Here is a 23,049-nt window from a genome sequence, read left to right as displayed (position 1 = left end):
CTTTGAAAGATTTTGTTAAATTTGTTGTCTCTCAAGATTTGTGAACTTTGGTCACACCACTTACAGGTGTTTGATTAAGAATTAGAAGGATTGTTCAAGTTTTAGTAAAACACTTGGCACAGCAAGAGTAAGAGGGCGATTTGACAATGGGACTTTACCCATTTGTGTGAAAAGTATTGGAGAGATATTGAGAAAATTATGAATGTTTGAAATATGAGATCATTAAGTCTATGCAAACCTCAAATTGGCCATTTGGTCGGTGGATTGTGATGTATTCAAGATTTACAATCAACTGCAAAGAGCTTTGTCCTTTTTAGGGAAGGAGTTTGTCCTTTATAGACAAGGTTGCTTCAAAAGCTAACTTACAATTGTGTAATAAAATGTATTTATCGTGGAAAACGATACTGTATAATTCAGATGTAAATGATGTGAATAAATAGTTTTGTATTATGTAGAATAATTATATTTTTGGGGTCTCTTTTCCAGTGACATCAGGTGCCACAACCATGCAGCCAGAAACAACACCTAGTGCCACCTCACAGCTTGGTAAAAGAATAAGTTTAGTAAACACATTTCACAATAACCAGTGTCTTAAATGATTAGTACAAAAAATGAATCAAGTAATGATGGCATTCTTGCCATCAGTAAAGGTTTTAATGAATTTGAATTTGAAACCATGTGAATATATGGTGGTATATACTGTAGAATAACTATACCTTCTTTGTCTGTTTTCCAGCTTCACCAAGTGCCACATCCATGCAGTTTGAAACAACACCTGGTGCCACCTCACAATTTGGTAAATGACTGATCGGTACATATAATAAATCAAGTATAAATGATGGCATTCTTGCCATCAGTAAAGATGTAATGAATTCGAATTTGAAATCATGTGAATATATAGTGGTGTATAACTGATCAGTACAAATAATAAATTAAGTATTGATGGCATTCTTGCCATCAGTAAGGATGTAATGAATTTGAAATCATATGAATATATAGTTGTGTATAATGTAAAATAACTATACCTTCTTTGTCTCTGTTCCAGTTCCATCAAGTGTCACATCCATGCAACCTGAAACAACACCTGGTGCCACCTCACAACTTGGTAAAGGAATAGGTTTAGTACTAAACAAATTTCATAATTACGGGTGTCTTGACTAATTAGTACAACAAATGATTCAAGTAATGATGGTATTCTTGGCATCAGTAAGGATGAAATGAATTTGAATTGATTTACAGAGATCGTAGAAGAGGCCAAACAAGCTGTCTCCACACAGTAATCATGGCATTCTTGCCATCACTAAGGTTTTAATGAATTTGAATTTGAAATCATGTGAATATATAGTGGTGTATAACTGATCAGTACAAATAATACATCAAGTAATGATGGCATTCTTGCCATCAGTTAGGATGTAAGAATTTGAATTTGAAATCATGTGAATAATTATAGGTGTATATAATGTAAAATAACTATACCCTTTGTGTTTATTTTCCAGTATCATTAAGTGCCACAACCATGCAGCCACAAGCAACACCCAGTGCAACCTCAGAACCTGGTAAAGGAATAGGTTTAGTATTAAACATATTTCACAATTACGGGTGTCTTGACTAATTAGTACAACAAATGATTCAAGTAATGATGGCATTCGGGGGATTGGTAAGGATGTAATGAATTTGAATTGATTTATAGAGATTCTAGAAGAGGCCAAACAAGCTGTCTCCACACAGTTTACCATTTTTGCATTCATAAATTTAAGAAACCATGCTTTTTTGAATTATTTTAGATTCTTTGTCTCTCAAGATATGATGTGCTTGCATGAATATCATAGGAGTTTTAACTCTTGATGTTACATTTATGAGAGCCTAGTAATGTATATTATTGATGTTTTGTATTGTATGTATGTTTTGTAAACTTTGTCTCAGGCCTCAATCTGCATGTAAACGAAACAAATATCCCTGCTGAAGGAAAATTGGACAAATAATACATTGAATTAGATCGTTTAGGAAATAAATGAAGCGTTCTTAATATCTAAGATTTATTATATTGTGATATATAATTTTGTTGTCGTGCAAACTGCAAACTTTGCTTTTGGTTATCCTCAACGGTATAATTTATTACTTGTAAACAAATGATAAATTAACATGAAAAGCACTAAACAGATACTCACTTTTTCACAATAATGATATTAAGTGTGGTTTTCATTAGAATGGTAAAATATCTTTACTACTTTTGCACACATAATTTTGTAATTTAAGACTTAGTACATGAAGCATGGTGGAGTTACCAAAGTTCGCGAAGATAAATCATATTAAGAAATGTGTTTTTTGGTCAAAAGTCTTTCATATTCTACACACATTTATGTAGTTCAATCTTTGCCTAATGGTCTTCAAAGTTTCTTACTAAAAATTGGTGTAATTAGGAAATGTTTCGTGAAAAAAATACGAAATTATCGCGATCTAAGAATTCGATGTCGGACAAGAATGCGCTGAAACTTGCGAAAAAATCATTTAAAAAAAGAGACTCTAATTCTCGGACGGGAGTTTACAGCTTATTTGTCACAGAAAGACATCATAATTGCAATCATAATTGCCTGTTTCGTGAGGCAGAATATCATAGATGACCTGTGTAATAGAAATGAAGTCATCGTGGATTACAATATTGCGAAATTCAGATGTTGATTATGTAACAATGTACTATTGTATTATGTAGAGTCAGTATACCCTTTTGTGTTTCTTTTCCAGTGTCATCAAGTGCCACAACCATGCAGCCACAAGCAACAACCATGCAGCCACAAGCAACATCCAGTGCCACCTCACAACCTGGTAAAGGAATAGGTTTAGTACTAAACAATTTCATAATTACGGGTGTCTTGACTAATTAGTACAACAAATGATTCAAGTAATGATGGCATTCGGGGGATTGTTAAGGATGTAATGAATTTGAATTGATTTACAGAGATCGTAGAAGGGGCAAGACAAGCTGTCTGCACACAGTTTTCTATTTTTGCATGAGAAAAAAAAGAAATACGTGCTTGTTTGGTTTCGTTTAGATTGTTTGTCTTTCAAGATCTGTTGTGCCTTGCAGTAATATCAAAGGAGTTTTAACTCTTTACTTGCCGATGAAACATTTATGAGAGCCTTTTAATGTAAAACGTTGATGTTTGGTATCATATATATTTTGTGTAAACTTTGTCTCAGCCCTTAATCTGCATGTGAGCGAAACAAATATCCCTTTTGAAGGAAAATTGGACATATATACATTAATATAAATTATTTAGACCATTTAATAAAGCATTCTAAATATCTAAGTCTTACTTTATATTGCTATATAATCAGTGGCGTACGCAGGATTTTTTCAAGGGGGGGGGGGGTTTAACATTTTGAAATTTGGTCCCAAAAATTTCGCAACGACTCAGCCAGCCGCTGAATAAGCGGGGGGGGGGGGGGGGGGGGGGGGTTTAACATTTTGAAATTTGGTCCCAAAAATTCCGCAACGACTCAGCCACCCTCTAATAAGCGGGGAGGGGGGAGTAAGAGGACATACTTTATTGGGGGGGTCCCGAAATTTGAAAATTTGACCGATCGACTTTTTTTTCTTCTGAAAATCATACACATAAAAAACTCAAGGGGGGGGGGGGGGGTTTAACCCCCCTCCCCCTGCGTACACGCATGTATATAATGTTTTGGTCGAGAAAACTGCAAACTGTGTCTAAGGTCATACTACCGTTACATTTATCAGTTGTAAACAAATGAGGAACTAACAGAAACTCGCTTGTTCACAATAATAAATTAAATTTGGTTTGCATTGGAATGGTGAAATATCTTTACTACTTTTGCACACATATTTTTGTAATATAAGACATGGTAAATGAAGCATGATGGAGTGACCGAAGTTTACAGAGATTAACAATTCTAGGAAATGTGTTATTTGGTCCATAGTTTTTCATACTCTACAAACATTTATTTAGTTCAATCTTTACCTAATACGGCCTTCAAAGTAGTTGACTACAAATTAGTTGGTGTCATGAGAAAATGTATCGTCAAAGAATTCCGGAGTTATCGCGATCTCAAAATTTCGATGTCGGACAACAACGCGCTGCAACTTGAGAACATAAATCATTGAAAAATCGAGGAATATGATATTGCAAAATTCCTGTGTTGATTATTTACCATTTAGTATTGTATTATGTTGAATACAAGTATTCCTTTTGTGTCTCTTTTCCAGTGTCATCAAGTGTCACAACCATGCAGCCAGAAACAACATCCAGTGCCACCACGCAATTTGGTAAATGAATAGGTTCAGTAAATTTATTTCACATTACCAGTGTCTTGACTGATTCGTACCAAAAATTACAATCGAAAATGAATGTCTTTTTATTGGAACAACAAGTTGTAAAATCAACAGGGGTGATTAACATTATCATACAGTTATAATTGAATATGGTACCTTGATTCAATGTATAATAATTTGCATCTGCTCTTTTTTTTTATTGGGATTAAATTAAAATGACCTTGAACCGGAACTTAGTTAATATGCACTAACTGACTAATGGGGGAGATTGTATTGATGTTCTAGTCGAGTGGTCTAATCACTTGACTTGAAGTCCGAAGGTCATGGGTTCAATCCCTGGCACGGTAGCTTTGGCCCAGAGCAAGGTATTACATGTGCATCGCTCCCTTTCACCCAGTTGCTAAAGGGTAGTTTGTAAAGGTCAATGTAAAAAGGCGACTATATCCGAAAGGATTCTAAGGGAGTGGACGATGTGCACTATAATTTGTGAAATAGTAATTGCATCCAGTGACTGGGGTAACGATATTGTAAGCGCCTTGGTCGGTTGGGTCTGGGGTTATGGTCTTGGCTACAATTTGGTTTCAGGTTAGGTTTATAATAAAGGATGGGCTATGGTTAAGGTTGCAGTTAAGGTTTGGGGGCAATTATTATGATGATGATGATGATTGTGATTATAATTATTATTATTGTTATCATTATTTCCCCTAAAATCATCATTATTCGTATTTTTAATGGGCAATCCAACCCTTGTAATAATTGTATTCATAAACAAGCAGTAAAATAACAGAAACAGAATGGCACAAGTTTGAAATAAATCGGACCAATAGTAAGAAAGTTTTGAATGTTTAAAATTTGAGATCACTAACTCTATGCAAATCTCACTTTGGTGTTTTTATTTTTGGTGGGTCGATTGTAATGTATTCAAGATTTAAATCAACTGCAAAGAGCTTTGTTATTTTGGTAAGTAGATTGTGACGTAGGACGTGGATAACTCTCAATTTGCCATTGAACAAAAATATCACTAACTTCTGTTTTTCTCATAAGTTCCTTCTGTCTTGGGGCACTAGTCAAAATATATTATAGCTAGCATATTGTTATAGATCCTCTAAAAAGATTAGGCCCCCTAAACCATGACCTTTTGAAAGAAATAAGATTTATTCATTATATACGTAGGAACAAATTGGAAAGTAGTACGGTACTATCTCACATTGACATTAACGCTTTAGTCAATTTGAAGCGCCAATATGTATAGTGTTTACAACTTTCAAAAAATCATAACTTTCTTATAGTTGGTCAGTTTTAATTGAAACTTTCATCAGTTTGCTTTTCTGATTTTTCTGCTTTTGTTTAGGGTAGTTGTCTATTTGGGTTGGATTTCCCTTTGATATTGTTATTTAATGATTTCTTCATTCAATCACAGATGTTGGCATTGTCCTTGAGATCATCTTCGAGAACACATTCCAAAACGATCTTGCAGACCCATTGTCTACTGTGTTCATGGATTTGGCAAATGCTCTCTGCAATCGTGTAAGTCTTTTACAACAGTTTAGCCTCTCAGTTTCAGTTTAATTGTATTGTTTTATATTTCACATACATTTTACGTTTAACAATAATTTCAAAAATCAAATGGTCCAAATAAAAATAAATCTTAATTACAGAGACAAAAAAAATTAGTGAAATATGGAGTGGCTTTAATATGGAGAATACTATGCCTATTTTACAGTTAATTTTACGATAGGCTTTCCTTCTAAAGGGACGAGTAATTAATGTCAATCACAGCAATATAATTTGTTTAAAAAAGCCAATATTAGAGTAAGTTCATTAAAACAATGTAGCATATTGCATTATGTTAATGATTTTTGCATTACCTACATACATTTGTATTACCTGTACATGATACTTGATTGCATCAGAACTTACCTGATGTAATTGGATTTGATTTGAATTGAATTAATGTTTATCTATGTTCATATTTATCATCATATTTATAAAGTCAAATGACATTAAATAGTATGACTCATCTCCCCCCCCCCCCCAAAAAAAAAATGCACACATGTGATCTGCAATTTCAACTACACAATTTCATTGTTTTTAGTCTTATTGGGTGGGAAAAAATTTCAAGTTATTTACTGATACCACGAATTTCTATTTGTTAAGGCATTTTGATACTACGGCACTTTTTTAAGGGTAATGTTAACTTTGGCACAATTTGGTATTTTGCTACCGTAGTCATACTTGAGAAATGTGCCTATGGCACCTTGCCGCATACTCCGTTTAATCATGAATAATGATTATCATAAAATGATTAGTATACCTCATGGACGATAGATAAGCCGGGCATTAGACAAACTAGGAACTAGACTTAATACCGGTTATGAAACAAAAGGAACATAAAACCAAATAAAAACTAGACTAAATGATTATTAGCCTAAATTGTCAATAGAACAAATGATAATTTGACAAAATTATTATTACAGACGAATTGCATGTAGACCAAATGAAAACTCGTTAGGTAACCAGGGTATTGAAACAAAACAACTAGCTGATTTTCCTCCTTGACAAAGATAGCTCAACCTGTGTAGTAAAAAATGATACTTGTTGTAAATACATGTAAAAACAAATATGATACTTTTTTTCTTTTTTTTTGCTGAGATATCGGTAATGCAAACGGTAGTGACTAACTGACTATGGTATGGCTTTCATCATTTTTTCTTCTTCTTTTCTCTAAACAGTTGACCGAGTATTTCAGGAGGCTGACGAGTGACGATATCAGATGCGAAGTAATACGGTTCAGAAACGGTAGTGTAGTGGCAGATGTTAACTTGACCTTCCCTGCTAACGACGCCTCCCAGGCACAGAACATCATGGATAATGTCGGAATCGTTACCGCAATGGATATAGGAAACATTATAGTCAACAATGACATATACTTCACAACCGCCATCAACTCAAATGGTAAGATCGAATTGTACCTTTTCATCACTTTATGGTGTTGGGAGAGTTACCCTTTCTATATGGGCGCAGTTGCCATTCATTTACATGATATTGAGATACACTGCCACGGTTTACCTCTTCATACCTGAACGAACCTTTAAAGGGATCGTTTAACAATGTTAAATCTGAGATACACGGCCCTACGTGTTATCGGTGTCTGTGATATGGTGTAATATTGAAGCCCTAAAAAAATGATCAAGAAGTGCCTCAAAAAACTAAATATCTTTGAGTGACCGGTTTTACCATACTCGTTTTCCCCAATAAACTGTAGTGTTATGAAAACCGTCAGGCGAATGTTTTTCAAAATTTGTAATTCCAATCATAAATATCTTGATAATCAGACGGGCGATCGGCTTGTAAAAGGCATGGCGTTCCTGACTGACCTAAAGGTTTATAATTATCATTGCGTCATGAGCTAAATCCAGAATTTTGTTTCAGAATCTGAGACAAAGTTACTGGATCCCTTTAACAGCCAGGGCATTGTGTCACGAAACCGTCATAATTAAGAACAGGTTCGCCGACATCCTATTGAAATGCGTGTTGATATTAGATACACATGTTACGTTTCAATGGGATTCCATTGACCTTTTACTTATGACAATTTCAATGCCCAGTTTGAGCCAAAAATAGAAGAAGTAATTATTATTATTATTATTTGTGTTGTAAGTATTTTTCACCTGTGTCAGGGAAGGAAAAAGCAAACTTGATGTATATATAAGCTTATCTGAACCTCGGCTTCTTAGGGGATGCTAAACATTGTATTTCTCCGTTTTTTCCTTTTCATTCAACAGCTCCTGAGCCTACTACCATGCAAACAGAGACAACAACAGGTAGGCACACTACATCTTTTTGTTGTTGCTTTCTTCTTCCTATTTTTCTTCTTTTTATTTTTCTTCTTCTTCATCGTATTCTTCTTTTTCTTCTTCACCTTCTCATTTTTCTTCTTCTCCTCACTTTTCTTCTTCTTCCTGTCCTACCTTTTCTTAATTTCATCCTCTCTTTTTCAATTCCTCTTTTTAAACTTTTGTTTCTTCTTCTATTTTCTTTTTTACATCCATCTTTTCACTATTCTATGAGTCATGTTAGGGTTCATTCCATAGCAGTAGTAGTAGTAGTATTAGAAGTAGTAGCAATATTACTAGTCCAACTGGTAGTAGTAGTAGTAGTAGAAGAAGAATAAACAGAAGAAGTAGTAGTAGTACAAGTAGCAGTAGGAGTAGTTGAGGTGGGTGATGAGAAAAGTGATAGTAGTAGACAGCAGTAGTAGTCTAGTAGTAGTAGTATAGTAGGAGTAGTAATAGTATAGTGCAGTAGTAGTAGTAGTATAATATAGTAGTAGTAGTAATAGTAGTATAGTAGTATTGGTATAGAATTAGTAACAGTAACATCAGTGGTAGTAGTCTTAGCAGTAGCAGTAGTAGTGAGTTAGAAGTGGTAATAGTAGCATTGATAGTAGATGTAGTAGTAGCAATAGTAATATTAGCAGTAGTAGTATTAGTAGTAGCAGTAGTAGTATTAGTAGTAGCAGTAGAGTAATAGTAGTAGCATTAGTAATTGATCTACATTTGCCACTCTCCACCCAAGTGTTAAATGGGTACCCGGTAGGATGCGAAAGCTAATGTGGTTAGATAAGCAAGTGTGCGCTCGTAAAAAAGACGCCTGGCTGGAATGCTCCCCAGGGAGTTGAGAATGTGCATACATTGTGTGCGGGTAAGCCTGAATCCTATGACCGGGGTAATAATATAATCTGTAAAGCGCTTTGAGAGGGCCTTCGGTCTTGAAAAGCGCTATATAAGAACTAGCTATTATTATTATTATTAATTGTTATCAATAACATATTCTTCAGTTCTATGACAATTTTGCTCTTAACCAATCAAACATTGGGATTTCAGTAGCTTATAACAATTATTGTATCTTATTATTGATAGGGCAGCGTTTAGGGAAACTGTCCTAAGTACAAATTTATGGACATACTATTGAAACCTGTGTATTAAAAATTCTGCATGTTTCAATCGAAAAGTTGGCAAACATGTAATTATGACAGTTTTGTGAAATGCTGCCGTGTTTACTAATGTATTTTTAATTACCTGTATGTATGTTTCTCTTACAAACCCTTGGTTACCAACTATGCTATGCACAATTTCAGTGTTCTTAGTTGTGATTTGTCCGCCAAACTTCAGGCAATCGTTTCAGTCATAAAAGGAAACTTTTTTTAAAAATATGCATAATCATTACTTTAAAATAGGTCTATATATTCCTATAAATTATAAAATAGACATTTAAAAATAAATTTCCGAAATAATTTGAAATTAACATTAAAAAACTAACAAATTCATAAATTGAACTAAGAAATACACATAAAACTAACAACTCTTTACAAAATAGGCATAAATTTATCTCTTTTGAAACTGTATATTCCAATTAATTCATTTATTTATTTACCATGCACCTGATTCGTGATCAATTAATTTTATTGTGTAGAAATCTGATCAAAATGGTCATAAATTCATCTAAAAATTTAAATTTGAAACTATCCCATTTTATTTGTTTGTTTACTATGTAAATATGTAAAAAAAAACCTTCCAAACAAAGTTTTATTGTTCAGAAATCTTATGAAAAATGAGCATCAATTCATCTCAAATTAAGATTTAAGACTAACAAATTCACAAATTCATCCATAAAAAGCATGCAGAAGTGACAAATTCATCCAAAGATGTTATTTAAAACTCACAATTCATAAATTTATCTAAAGATAAACATTAACACCAACTAGTTTTATTCATTTCTTCATCTCATGCTGCAGAGCCACAAGCACTGTCTAATGGAGCGATCATCGCTATCGTGCTAGGTGTGTTAGCAGGTCTTCTTGTCATCATCGTCTTCACGTGTGGTTTCTTGATACAGGCATCGCGGAGGAACGCAGCTAAGTTTGCTGTAGGGTAAGCCAATTACCACTGTGAATCCAGGGGGTGGGGAGTCTGCAGGCACAGTGATACTTTACCACAGTGCGTAGAGCCATGAGTAGAGCCTAGCTCAGCCAGTCTCTGACTCTGTCAAATACGATCCCGAGCAGCTAAAGTACGGAATCTACGCAGTATGCCGTCAGCCTAGTCTGACAGTCCAGACACTGTTACGCACAGCGAGTGACAAGGGATTGTCACCCTTAGAGGACATTATTCATTCCCACGGTTTCTCCTCGATGATATATGCCGACGACACCCAACTATATATTACTGTTAAGTCTGGTCAAATTCTTCAAATGTTACCGAAGCTGGAAAATTGTCTACATGCCATTCGCTCCTGGTTGACTGAAAACTTTCTGCTCTTGAACGACAACAAGATGGAAGTGCTACACCTTTTTTCTCACCGAAGAAGAAATACAATAGAACTCCCTCCGATTCAAATAACAAATGGTGTTGTAAATTCCTCCAAAACAGTTGTTAACTTAGGTGTTACGTTTGATCAAAACCTTTCAATGCGCCCCCATGTCAATAGTATCTGTCGTAAAGCATCCTTCGCCCTGAGAAAAATTCGTATTATCAGTTCACTCCTTGACAGTTGTAATAGCCTGCTCCATGGAATTCCGGAAAAAGATATGGCCAAGCTCCAAAGAATCCAAAACTCTGCAGTACGTCTAGTTTCTCTCACCAAAAAACATGACCATATTACACCAACCCTTAAACATATGGGCATATGGGCTATCCAGCCGTTTATTTTATCTTGTTATTCATTATTCTATTTGTTATTATATTACTGAATGCATGATGTCTTTTATACGGAAATGAAACAAACAAACAAACAAACAATTGCATTGGCTCCCCATTCAATTTCGCGTCCAGTTCAAAGTTCTTCTTTTAACCTTCAAGTCTCTACATGGTCATGCCCCAAATTATCTTTCTGAACTGATTCAATTATACACACCCAATAGGCCCCTTCGTTCTGCAAATCAAACTCTCTTGACCGTTAAAAAAGCAAAAACAAAATACTTTGGTGATAGGTCCTTTTCATGCTCTGCTCCATGTTTGTGGAATTCTCTTCCAGCCTCCATTCGTTGCATCTCTGATATTACTCTGTTTAGATCAAAATTAAAAACCTATCTAATGGAAAATGCATATTCAACCTAGTTCTTAAATTGTTACCTAGTTCTTAAATTGTTACCTTACCTTGTTATCTTATGTTTCATAATTTCACTTCATATTTGTTCTCTTGACATTACTCTGTCTAGTTTTAATTGTATCAATATTGTAAAGCCCTTTGATATAAATGTCTTATGAACAACGCTATATAAGTAAAAGTTATTATTATTATTATTATTATGACTGTGCCTGCACACTTGGGGATGGACTAGGGGAAATTTATATAACATTTTTTTTTTTTTTTTTGTCTTTCTTTTTTCAGAATGGCCAAAAATGACAAATCTAATATTATTATCATTACCATTATTATTATTATTATTATGATCATTATTAAGATTAGTTTTATCATTATTATTATTATTTTTATTCTCATTATTATTATTAGTTTTATTATTATTATTACTATTTTTATTTTTTGTTATCATTGCAATTTTTTATCCTTTCACAGAGAGGCGTACCATGGTCCATACAGCAGGCAAACCCCTGCCCCTTCTTTCTACGGTGATGATCCATGGGAGGATTCGGCGAGCTATAATTCTCTCGATCGCCGTGAATTTGCAGTTAGCCGAGCGGTAGAAAGACTCGCACACGACCGTGAACGCAGACAAGAGGTTAGTTACTTGGATAATTCTTTACTAGAAAATTAAATTTAGAGGAAAATGGCAGGTGTTTTTTTTCTTGTGGGTGACTTGGATAACATTTTACTAAATAATTAAATGTTTGGGTGGAAAGATTGTGAAAGCAGCAGATAGGCTGACAAGTCATATGACTGTGGCCGTGAATGCCGAGAACATGCAAGTCACTTTAGTCCTTATTAAGTAACCAACAAATATGATTATTAACGAATTTAGAAAATCGATGCCCTTTCCCCTAGTCTCTGACTCCTTCATTGCAAGTTGCTCTGACTCTTCTTATTTTTGTCCTTATACAAAATAGGGCTTCAAGAATATCAAGTTCCAGGCTTAGGCTCTACCCTGCTTATCTACTTTATATTTAGTATGGATTCAGAATGTTGACTTTATTTCACATCTTCAAATTACGTATACCTGTGCTGTACTAGAAAAAAATTGTATTTCAAATTTACCTTCATATACATGGAAACCTCTCTGAAAATTGATATAAAAAACAATGAATTCAAAAATGAATTCAAATCCTTGGATAAAATTAAAGGCTAGAAAATTAAATGTTTTGGGGGAAATATGGTTAATATATCGTTCATTAAGCTGTAAATAGAATAGGCTTAAGATCATTACTTTTTCTTTGATTGGCCGTTTCTAAGTTTTCATGTTATTTTCTTTTTTTCAGAACGTTCAATTCCAGACACCATACGTCGTAGGAGGAGATGACAATGTGAGTATCTTAGAAACACCATCGACTTGTTACATAAAAATCATCCGGTAGAGGCTAATTGCGTGTAAACTGTAACATGATCGCAAATAATTTTTTACAAAATCATCCTTTTCGATAGCCTTATCTATCACCTAGTGAAGGGGTAGTCCACCCTGATAGTTAGTTGGTTTTAATAGAAGCAGAAAAACGTGAGAAATAGGTCAGTGAAAGTTTGAGCGCATTCCCATTCAAAGTAAGAAATGTATATATTCTGAAGTTGCAATCAATCAAACACAAATGGGCAACTCTGTGAAGTGTCTTGCGAGCTCCCCTACTATTTGCCCTGTACTAAAAAATTAAAAGAATCTATATTTGCCTAAATGTAATTATTGAAAATATGTTTTCTTTCATCCTCAGTATAAAACAAATCCATTCTGTAATCAATAACTAAGAAAGTGAAAGTTTACAACATTTTCTATACTTTAAAGATTGGAGAGGGGCCCACTAGATACGTCACAGTGTTACCAATATGTGTTTCACTGATGTCAACTTAAAAAATTCATAGCTTTCCTATTTCTAATCAGATATTGCTCACGCTTTCACTAATTTGTATCTCTAATGTTTCTGTTTTATTTAAAACCAACTTAATATCCGGGTGGACTCCCTCAGTAAATGTGCCAACATTACAATAAAGGATTTGAACATGACATATTGGGGATAACAAAAGGGTATTGAAATTGCCCTTGGGTAGATTTTTCCAATTTTTCGCGATCATGTTAAAGGTTCAACGAGGTGCAATGCAAAGCAATAATTGGACAATAGCATAGTCATAGGCGCATAGCTATGTGGGACAACGTAGACTATTGACTGGTGCACTGGTGTAAAATAAGCGCCTAAATCAACGTAAGCAGGTTTAACTTACTTTACATTAGCTAGATGATATCATTCAGGGACTTTTCAAGTGTACTGTGCTGTAAGTTTGGGGTCTCTCTAGATGAAACGGCTGTCAAGCAGTCATGAAAATGCCATAACAACTCACAATAGATTGTTTTTCGGCTGAATGCACTAATTATGGCATTGAAGTTCTTGGGATAGGTTATTTCAAAGATAAACTATCTGAGTTGCATAGAATTTTAGTTTAAAAACAAACTCATTAGTTGGAATTCAAATTTGCACATGAACTTGAATTACATGTACCTTGCATACATGAATCTTAAAATGTAATAAAAATACTTAAAATCAATGGCAGAAATTACTTTGACTTCAAACTAACCTATTAAATGGCTGTGTTTAAGTCTGAATCATTTATGAGGATATTTCCACTTGCAGAGTAATTTTAGGCATAGAAGTAATCATGACACAAAATTGAAAAACCTTAAATGTGCTTAAACCATTTTTTATTTTTCTCCTTCTTGTTCTCTTTATCTTTTTTGTTCTTCTTTCTTTTCGTCTTTCACCTTTTCTTCATTTTCTTCCTCTTCTTCTTTTTCTTTTTTTCTTCTCGTTCTTAAATATCTCTTCTCCTTCATGTCTAACAGCGCGGTGTTGAACGGAACCCTTTCTACTACTGAAGAAAAGTTTCAGACGCTGGATCAGGAAATCAATGATTTTTTTTTTCTTTTTTAGAAGGCTCTTGTAAAGATTAAGAAATTGTTAATTAGCTGTAGGTAGGAATATTCTATGGAAAAAATTGCCTCCTGAAACAAATTCATTTAAAATGCCTAAATATTCAACCTAATTTTGACCAAAAAATTCTAAAGTTTTGGGACTTTCAGCAATACTGAGGCAATTTGTTATCATTTTGATGATTCTAAAACCTAACAGAAAACACCATTCTTATATGCTAACTGCATAACTTTTTTTCCAATCGCTATCACTTTCTTTCACAATCCAGTCACATGACTAGAACAGAACTTTATCTTTAAGTAGCGTAATTTTGTTACTTGTATCGCTCATTTTGCATTTGCATTTTTTTTCTTAATCTGATTATCAAATCAGCTTCCACTGAATGATTTATTCTTTCATTTGTTTCATATATATATATATATATGTTACTATAATTATATGTAACGCAATGAATACTTACTTTCGGGAGAGACAGGGTTTTGTCTGTTTTTTGGCTAAGAAATTTATAATCAGATGAAAACTATGACGATGTCTAGTTATGTTATTTACATATAATCTGGTAGTATGTGTATAATGTTAATGTACTGGGCTTACAGTGGTATTAGTAATTTAAGTGCAGCTGTTTATTTTTAATCACTTTGAAAAAAAGTAAGTAGTTACCGAGTATTCTACGAATGAATGGTTCAGAAGTATTAAGATAATATTTTAGGACAACTTAAGAAAATGCCTTCGCACAGCACCTAAGACGTACATAAGTCGTTGTTGTTCTTTATCTAGAAGTAGCGCTATTTTGTTATTTATAACACTCATTTTGCGTCATTTAACTTAAGCATTTTGGGGGTAATCTGATTATCAAATCACCTTCCACTGAATAATTAATTCATTCATTTATTTCATATATAGATTTTGCTATGATATTATGTTAGGCAATGAATACTTGCTTTTGGGAGAGACAGGGTTTTGTCTATTTTACCTAACAAATTTATAATCGGATGAAAACTATGACGATGTCTAGTTATGTTATATATATAATCGTGTAGTACATGTATAATGTTAATGTACCAGGCTTACAGGTGTATTAGTAGTCTACGTGCAGCTGTTTATTTTTAATCACTTTAAAAAGTAACTATAGTTAACCAGTATTCTATGAATGAATGGTTCAGGAGTATAAAGATAACATATGTAGGACAACTTCAGAAAATGACTTCGCACAGACCCTAAGAAGGACGTAAGTCGTTGTTCTTTATCTTGAAGTAGCGCCATTTTGATATTTGCATCACTCATTTTGTGTTAGCATTTTTGTTGGTAATCTGCTTATCAAATCACCTTCCACTGAATAATTAATTCATTCATTTCATATATATATATATATATATATATATATTGCTATAATTATGTGTAAGGCAATGAATACTTGCTTTTGGGAGAGACAGGGTTTTGTATTTTTTATTTAACATATTTATAATCGGATGAAAACTATGACGATGTCTAGTTATGTTATATATATTTATAATCTGGCAGTACATGTATCATGTTAATGTACCGGGCTTAAAGATTCACTAGTAGTTGAAGTGCAGCTGTTTATTTTTAATCACTTTAAACAAAAAAGTTGTTACCCAGTAGTCTATGATTGAATGTTTCAGGAATATAAAGATAAATATTATACAGGACAACTTTAGATAATGCCTTTGCACAGAACCTAAGAAGGACGAAAGTCGTTGCTGTTATTTTTTGTTTGTTTGGCAACCAGTCTGCACTAATTATATTTGCCACAAATGGTCTTTTTAATATAGATTGATGGCTTATTTTTACCTGACGTCTAAGAAAGCATGTGTATGCTTGTATTTGTGACCAAAGAGCACTAGTGCATCGACTTTATATCGAACCCGGGACCTCCCGATTACGAATAAAGGACTATATTTTGCATCATACTTAAAATATGGTAACGTGTAGTTTGTGCTCCGATCGTGAGTTTTGTACTACGGAATGGTTGTCATGGTTATACAGACATTGATAATTTTTCACGACTACGCAATGTATCAGGAAGTCAATTTATAGAGCATTCATATTTCTCCACATTCTCTGTAAGTGTCATTGTTTTACACTGAATAGATCAGGAGCAGACTTACCTGGTCGAAATGCACTCATTTAGCATCAGGATGCACGTGTTTGAGTTAATAGTGTAAAAGTGATTCAGGGCAATTCCACGGTAACGGAAGGACACTCAGACAAGATTTTTGAACTTCAGGTTCATACTAAAAAAAATGTTTTATTAGTATGTATTAAACTATGGGGAACAAAATGTGTTTCAGTCAAGTGGAAAGCTTCATCAACTTCACAAAGTTTGGATAAACACTAATTAACTGGAAAAACCATGTCCATTTTTATGTCCTTCCGTTACCGAGATAATTAATATGCACATTCTTAAACTACTTAACTATAATGACAATTTTTTTTGGGAGAATTAAAGGCACTTATATAGGTATTATATCTGTACTGTTTCACATCTTATACTAATAAAACAGTACTTTTAGTATGAACCTGAAGTTCAAAAATCTTGTCTGAGTGTCCTTCCGTTACCGTGGAATTGCCCTTCACAGTAATGTTGTTGTGAGTGACTGCGTGTGTGTAATTTTACAACTTATAATGATTTACAAAATGCTAATTTCGGGTGGTACCAAATCAGTCACTATTTTCTCAAAGCTCTTTCTACACTGTCCCGTTGATATTATACAAAGTCATACATTATCATGGTAAACAGGAAAAAGTCATGCATTATCATGGTAAACAGGAAAAATCCAAGCATTTCTATCCTCCCATTCAGATAATATGTTCTATATTTCATTGGTAATTATTATAGGTGACGTCACTACATTTGTTCTTACATCGTTTCAAATAAACTTGCAATTAAATTACTTTTCGATTTGAATCCTCGCGATAATTCAAACAAAGGTGCCATAAACGCTTACGTTTACTACCCTATACTTTAAAACCCTATACTTTAAAGCGAACCCTTAGCTAGGAAAGTGCCAATTTTGAATAAAAACTGATTGCGCATTATAAACAGCTATTAACCATGTAAACATGCGAGGTGTTACAGTTAGTAGATAGAATTTGTCATGAAGACTTGAAGAGAAATATTTCAGTGAAGATAAAAGAAAAGAAAATGGGGGAAAAGGCGGTTTATTAATCCAAAGGTGTGTCGGTTCGGACAAGCATATCAAATTATTATTATTTACAGCGTATGAAGATATATTCGAGAGGGGAAAGAAATCGTTACAGAGAAAAGTTTATCATTGAATTCAACCACTACCTAATAAGAGAGAGAGAGATATGGTACCGAGAGTGGGTGTAATGGAGAGAGAAAGATGGAGAGGGGGGTATTGGGAGGTGGGGAGATTTAAAAGAGAATGAGAGAGGGGGTATAAAGGAGACGAGAAGAGAGAGATAGAGACAGACAGAAAATTAGAGGGAAGAAGGAAGAGAGAGAGAGAGACAGATGGGAAGGGAAAGGGAGGGGATGGGATAGAAATACATAGGATGTTGAGATGAAAAAGAGTTTACTGGCTATAAATCCTTCCGTCACCAAACATTTTACCTTTTACGAAATGAGAACAGATGAAAAAATGCCAATCAAAACGTCAGACTCAAACTACAGGCGAGATAAATATGACAATTGTGTGAGAGCATACAGAACAAAAGACAAAGTAGTCGGTTTAGGTGGTGACAGATCAGTGGTGGATCCAGGGGGGGGGGGGAGCTTGTCCTCCCAGACAATGACAAAGAGCCTCTTCAGTAGGTTTAGGGACAATACATCAACATAATGCGTTCATTGTCGCAATGTCAGGAATACTATTATTACCTCTTTGGTAATCTTCGCATTTGACAAAAATAATCGTTCAATGAAGGGAAGTTCAGGTTTTTTTTCAATTCATTAATTGATGCCATGTCAGAAAGAGCTGAGTAGTTTGTTACGTAACTATTCAAACATTGCAGGTGCAAGCTATTGAAAACAAAGTCGAATAGCCAAGCTTCCCTATTCATTGGTGCCCTGTTGTAGAATTCGTAGCATATACTGAATTGAATAGACCTGTGTTCTATTCATTATGCTATGTGAGGGCAGTGGCCTATTGCCAGCTAGCTCCTTTTTTTTTTTTGTGCTACATCTACAACAATTAGTATAAGTATGACAAAAATACATTGAGATTAGCAATGTGACACTTTAGTCTAGTGGGTAGGCAATTGCCTGGTAACTGGAAGGTATCGAGTTCGACCCCCAGCTAGTGCTTTTTTCCCCTTCTTTTTCTACATCTACAACAATTAGTATAAGTATGAAAAAATACAGGAATTAGCAATTTTACACTTTAGTCTAGTGGATAGGCAATCGCCTGGTAACTGGAAGGAATCGGGTTCGACACCCAGCAACTGCTTTTTTGTTGTAAATCTTTGAAAATGAAAAACTGATGTTAAACCCATTTTCATCTCACTCAAAGTCCATATTTATTGCTATTCTCTTAATTAGTGGGCACTCATTTTTTTTTTGGCCCTCGAAAATTTGAAAAGCCAGGGGGGGGGGGGCCATCTCCAAAAAAAGAAAAAAATAAGGCGTGTTTGTATACGTTTTTTCCCAGGGGGCGGGACTTCCGCCCCCCCCCCCCCCCCCAGCCAGCTGGCAATCGTCAGCTAGCTTGGGTAAAGAGGTCCATTAATTGTTTGTTTATTTAGTTATTTGTTTTAATTGACAGTATTCTATTAAATATCAGGTATACTGGATGCTCTGTTTTAAATACGGTCAGGACTGCCGAGCAATAAATTACCTACTGCTTCTTGTCCTCAAACCATTTCAAAACGGTATCATTTGAATTAATTTTCATTTCCCAGCATTATTTTGAACTGTCCCGAAATTGTTTTCCTTACTTTAAATGAGACTACATGCAGCCCCAGTCTATTTTTTTCTATGGGGATGTTGAAAGAGCTTGTCCTCCCAGACAAGGACAAAGAGCTTCCACGTAATAGACTACGCTATTTGGTATGAATATCATTTGTTGTATTTCGATACCATTACGTCATCTTTACTACGCCTGCCCGGCATGCATTTCGCACGTTTCTATCGGTAGCGTATGAAGGTGTTAGGCTGGATGAACATGAATAAACATGATTATATGACGTCACGATACGTCATCTGCTTGTCTGAACTTGCGTTGTGCAATGCAATGGACTACGTAACATTAGTTATGTAGCATCCTTATGTATTTACTGATCATTTTCGTAATATGTTTCATTTTCTAGAACTTCCGTCAGTGTTCTTGCTCCAGCATTACACAAGCCTATATAACAAAAAGATTATATTGAACTGTGAATGACTTTTAAAAAAAATCATAGAATTAATGATAGATGTGATGTGATTCTATTGATATATTATTGAGGTAGAAAATCTAATGACAAGCTTGCTCTAAATAATAAAATAGATGTTTTTTTCTGCAGAGAGAAAGACATGTAAAAAGTTCCTTGGTGTATATATCAATGAAAAACTTGACTGGAGCGACTATGTAAAACACATCGTTACATCAATCTCCAAAAATATTGGCATACTGTATACAATAAAATGTTTTGTTTCTGAATATTACTTATGCTATATAATAGTCGCCAAGCTGATTATCGTGACCAAGCTACCCACTATCTGTTACACTGAAATGCTTAAAGGTTGATGATATTTACTTCCTAAATTGCTATATTTTGTGTGCCGGGGGTCTCAGTCATGTAGAAATATTGTAAACATGCGTGATCCCGGGTTTTCCAGACACCCCCTAAACGAGGATTTCTTCTGAAGCCAAAATATACGCTAATGAGGATTTTGCGTGGTTTTTTCCTGACTTCACATCCTAAACTGGTATTTCAAAAAGTGTACTCCTAAACATCACAACTCCTTTCTTTGAGAAAAATAACAAGTTTCATATTTCATCTATTTCATATATTTTTTTTTTTTTTTTTTCCATCTTTATTTCACAATTCACAAGTTTTACATGTCAAGAAAATAATTACATGCATGAAACATCAAAATTAAATCAATCATAAAATATGCAAATATAGAAAACAAACATTCAGTACAGGAGAGATTAACAAAAAAAATGAACACCTACTTTTTCAGTCTCTAAACACTTGCCATTTTTTCTCATGGAATTCGAGACGATTCTTTTTGAAAGCAATAATACGTTCTGTTCTTTCTAAATGTCTAACAGAAACTAGGAAAGGCTGAAACTTGGGAATCGTGTTCTGTATCTTACAAGAGAAAATGAAATATTTAGCATGGAGTATAACTGTGTTTACTAAATAAAAATTATTAATCATTAAAGTCCCAAAGCAAATTTCTTCCTCAGAGAACATGTTTTGTCGAAATTGTTTATCTTTAAGCCAAGAAAATATTTCGTTCCAGAATTTACACACAATCTCACACTTTAAAAAGAGATGTAATAAGGTTTGTGGATAGGTTTCACAGAAATTACAATCAGGAGATTCATGAATCCCCATTTTACATAGCAAATATTCAGTCGCAATTTTCCTGTGAATGAACTTAAATTGGAAATTTCTCATTTTATTTTCATTTGAAGATTTGTAAATCAAAGAGAAACGATTTTTCCATATTAACGAGCTGTTCAAATCAACTGATAAATCAGATTGCCATTTATTTTGGTGATCTGTTTCTGATATTGAAATTGTATGTTTTTTCAAAAAAAGAAGGTAACATAATTTTGAAACTTTTTTCAGTCTTAGGAAGTCATTCAAAAGAATATCGCTTGCATTCAACAACAATAAAACATCATGTTTACAGTCACCATGCTTTATAGTATCTTTCCAATTCTTAGGAATGGCAGCTAATATTGAAAAATAGGTTAGAAATGAATCTGAACCATACTTCTGTAACACTTGATCAAACGATATGAAGGACCCATCATGGTTTAATATATCTTTTATATATATCATATTTTCTTTAAACCACCTTTCAACAAAAATCGGTTTACCATCAATCAAAATGTGAGAGTTAAACCATAAGGGTTGTGAAATGATTTCTTTAAACTTAACTGGATTATAGTACTTGTAATGACACCACGCAGTAAGAACATCCTTCCAAAATGGATCTATGTTTTCATTAAAAACCATGTGCTTTGAACAAATATTCCACTTAAAAAAGTGGTCTCCGCCAAACTTTTTGAGAGATGATTTCAAAAAGATTTTCCATTTACTTTCATTTTGATAATCAAGGTATCTTTTAACCCATGTAATTTTCATTGCATCATTAAAAGATGACAAATGGAGCATTTTTAGACCCCCTTCGTTATATTCATTGTAAAGTAGGGAACGTTTGATCTTGTCATTTTTGTTACTCCATAAAAATTTGAATAATAATTGCTGAATTTCCACAATAAAGGACGGAGGAGGGTTGGGTATAGTGCTCAAGAGATAGGTCAGTTTTGGAATGATAAGGGATTTTATAATAACAATTTTTCCATAAAGCGTAAGGGTTCTGCAGTTCCAAATATTTAAGGTTGTTTTAATATCCTTAAGTTTGGGTTTGAAGTTGAGTTCATAAAAATTCAGGCAATTGTTGATAGGGATATTAACTCCTAAGTACATGAAATTATCCGACGGCCATGTAAATGGGATATCACGACACAATATTTGTTTAAAATCCCCCAATCTTATTATATTACACTTTTCAATGTTAATTTTCAACCCAGACATATCTCTAAAAACATCCAAGACTTTCATACAACGTTTAATATTTAGTTCATTTGGCTCAAGAAAAATAGTTGTGTCGTCTGCATATTGACTGATTTTGATCTCCATATCGTGAACTTTCAAACCTATAATGTATTTATTTTGTCGAATTAAAGAGCCGAGGAGCTCGACCGCTACGATGAACAAATATGGAGATAATGGGCACCCTTGTCTTACTCCTCGCTGTATTTCGAAGGGGTTTGAAGAAAATCCATTGTTTATTACACACCCATCAATATTGAAATATAACAGTTGAACCCATTGGATAAAGGCTTGATCAAAACCAAAAATGTTCAAAGCGTAATATAAAAATTCCCAGTCAATCATATCGAACGCCTTTTCGAAGTCAATACTCAAAGCCACGCCTTCGATATGATGTGCTCTACAGAAATTTTGAATGTCAATGAATAGACGTATGTTTTCTCCAATGAAACGGCCTTTGAGGAAACCATACTGGTCATTGCTTATCAGTTTTGGTAAAACCTTTTGAATACGTAAAGAAAGAAGCTTCGCTAAAATTTTATAGTCACTGTTCAGGAGCGATATTGGACGCCAGTTCTTAAGAGATAACAGGTCCTTACCCTTTTTTGGAAGCAACGTAATAACACTTCGTCGCATTGAATTAGGGAGAGACTTTTCCGAAAAAGAACTATTATAAACGGAACATAACAGTTCCTTTATTTCGGGCCAAAAGGCTTTGTAAAATTCAATAGGGAGACCGTCAGAGCCTGGTGACTTATCGTTAGAAAAAGTTAAAATAGATTCAAAACATTCCTTTTCCCATATCTTTTCACCCAAACAACTTTTGTCTCTCAAATCTAATACAGGCAAGTTCAACTCGTCTACAGGCGCAAAAGATCTAGCACCTGTGATATTTGATGAATACAAACGATTATA

General features: G+C 34.1%; 1 protein-coding gene across 1 annotated transcript in view; it reads left to right on the top strand.

The window, feature by feature from the left end:
• LOC100890582 (mucin-like protein) overlaps window positions 1-16,307 on the top strand; it is a 46,069-nt gene extending 29,762 nt beyond the window's left edge. The window contains exons 28-39 of the mRNA XM_030988891.1: window positions 487-546; window positions 1,046-1,105; window positions 1,497-1,556; window positions 2,743-2,823; window positions 4,226-4,285; window positions 5,712-5,818; window positions 7,024-7,246; window positions 8,077-8,115; window positions 10,089-10,224; window positions 11,870-12,032; window positions 12,727-12,771; window positions 14,289-16,307. Of these exons, the coding sequence (XP_030844751.1) occupies window positions 487-546; window positions 1,046-1,105; window positions 1,497-1,556; window positions 2,743-2,823; window positions 4,226-4,285; window positions 5,712-5,818; window positions 7,024-7,246; window positions 8,077-8,115; window positions 10,089-10,224; window positions 11,870-12,032; window positions 12,727-12,771; window positions 14,289-14,321 (1,067 nt within the window). The 3' untranslated portion in view covers window positions 14,322-16,307. The remainder of the gene's footprint in view (window positions 1-486; window positions 547-1,045; window positions 1,106-1,496; window positions 1,557-2,742; window positions 2,824-4,225; window positions 4,286-5,711; window positions 5,819-7,023; window positions 7,247-8,076; window positions 8,116-10,088; window positions 10,225-11,869; window positions 12,033-12,726; window positions 12,772-14,288) is intronic.
• Window positions 16,308-23,049: the final 6,742 nt, after the last annotated feature.

This window comes from Strongylocentrotus purpuratus, unplaced genomic scaffold (genome assembly GCF_000002235.5).
Source record: "Strongylocentrotus purpuratus isolate Spur 01 unplaced genomic scaffold, Spur_5.0 spur5_scaffold_18, whole genome shotgun sequence".
NCBI classification, from domain to species: Eukaryota; Metazoa; Echinodermata; class Echinoidea; order Camarodonta; family Strongylocentrotidae; genus Strongylocentrotus; species Strongylocentrotus purpuratus.
This window is presented reverse-complemented; position numbering and strand designations above follow the sequence as displayed.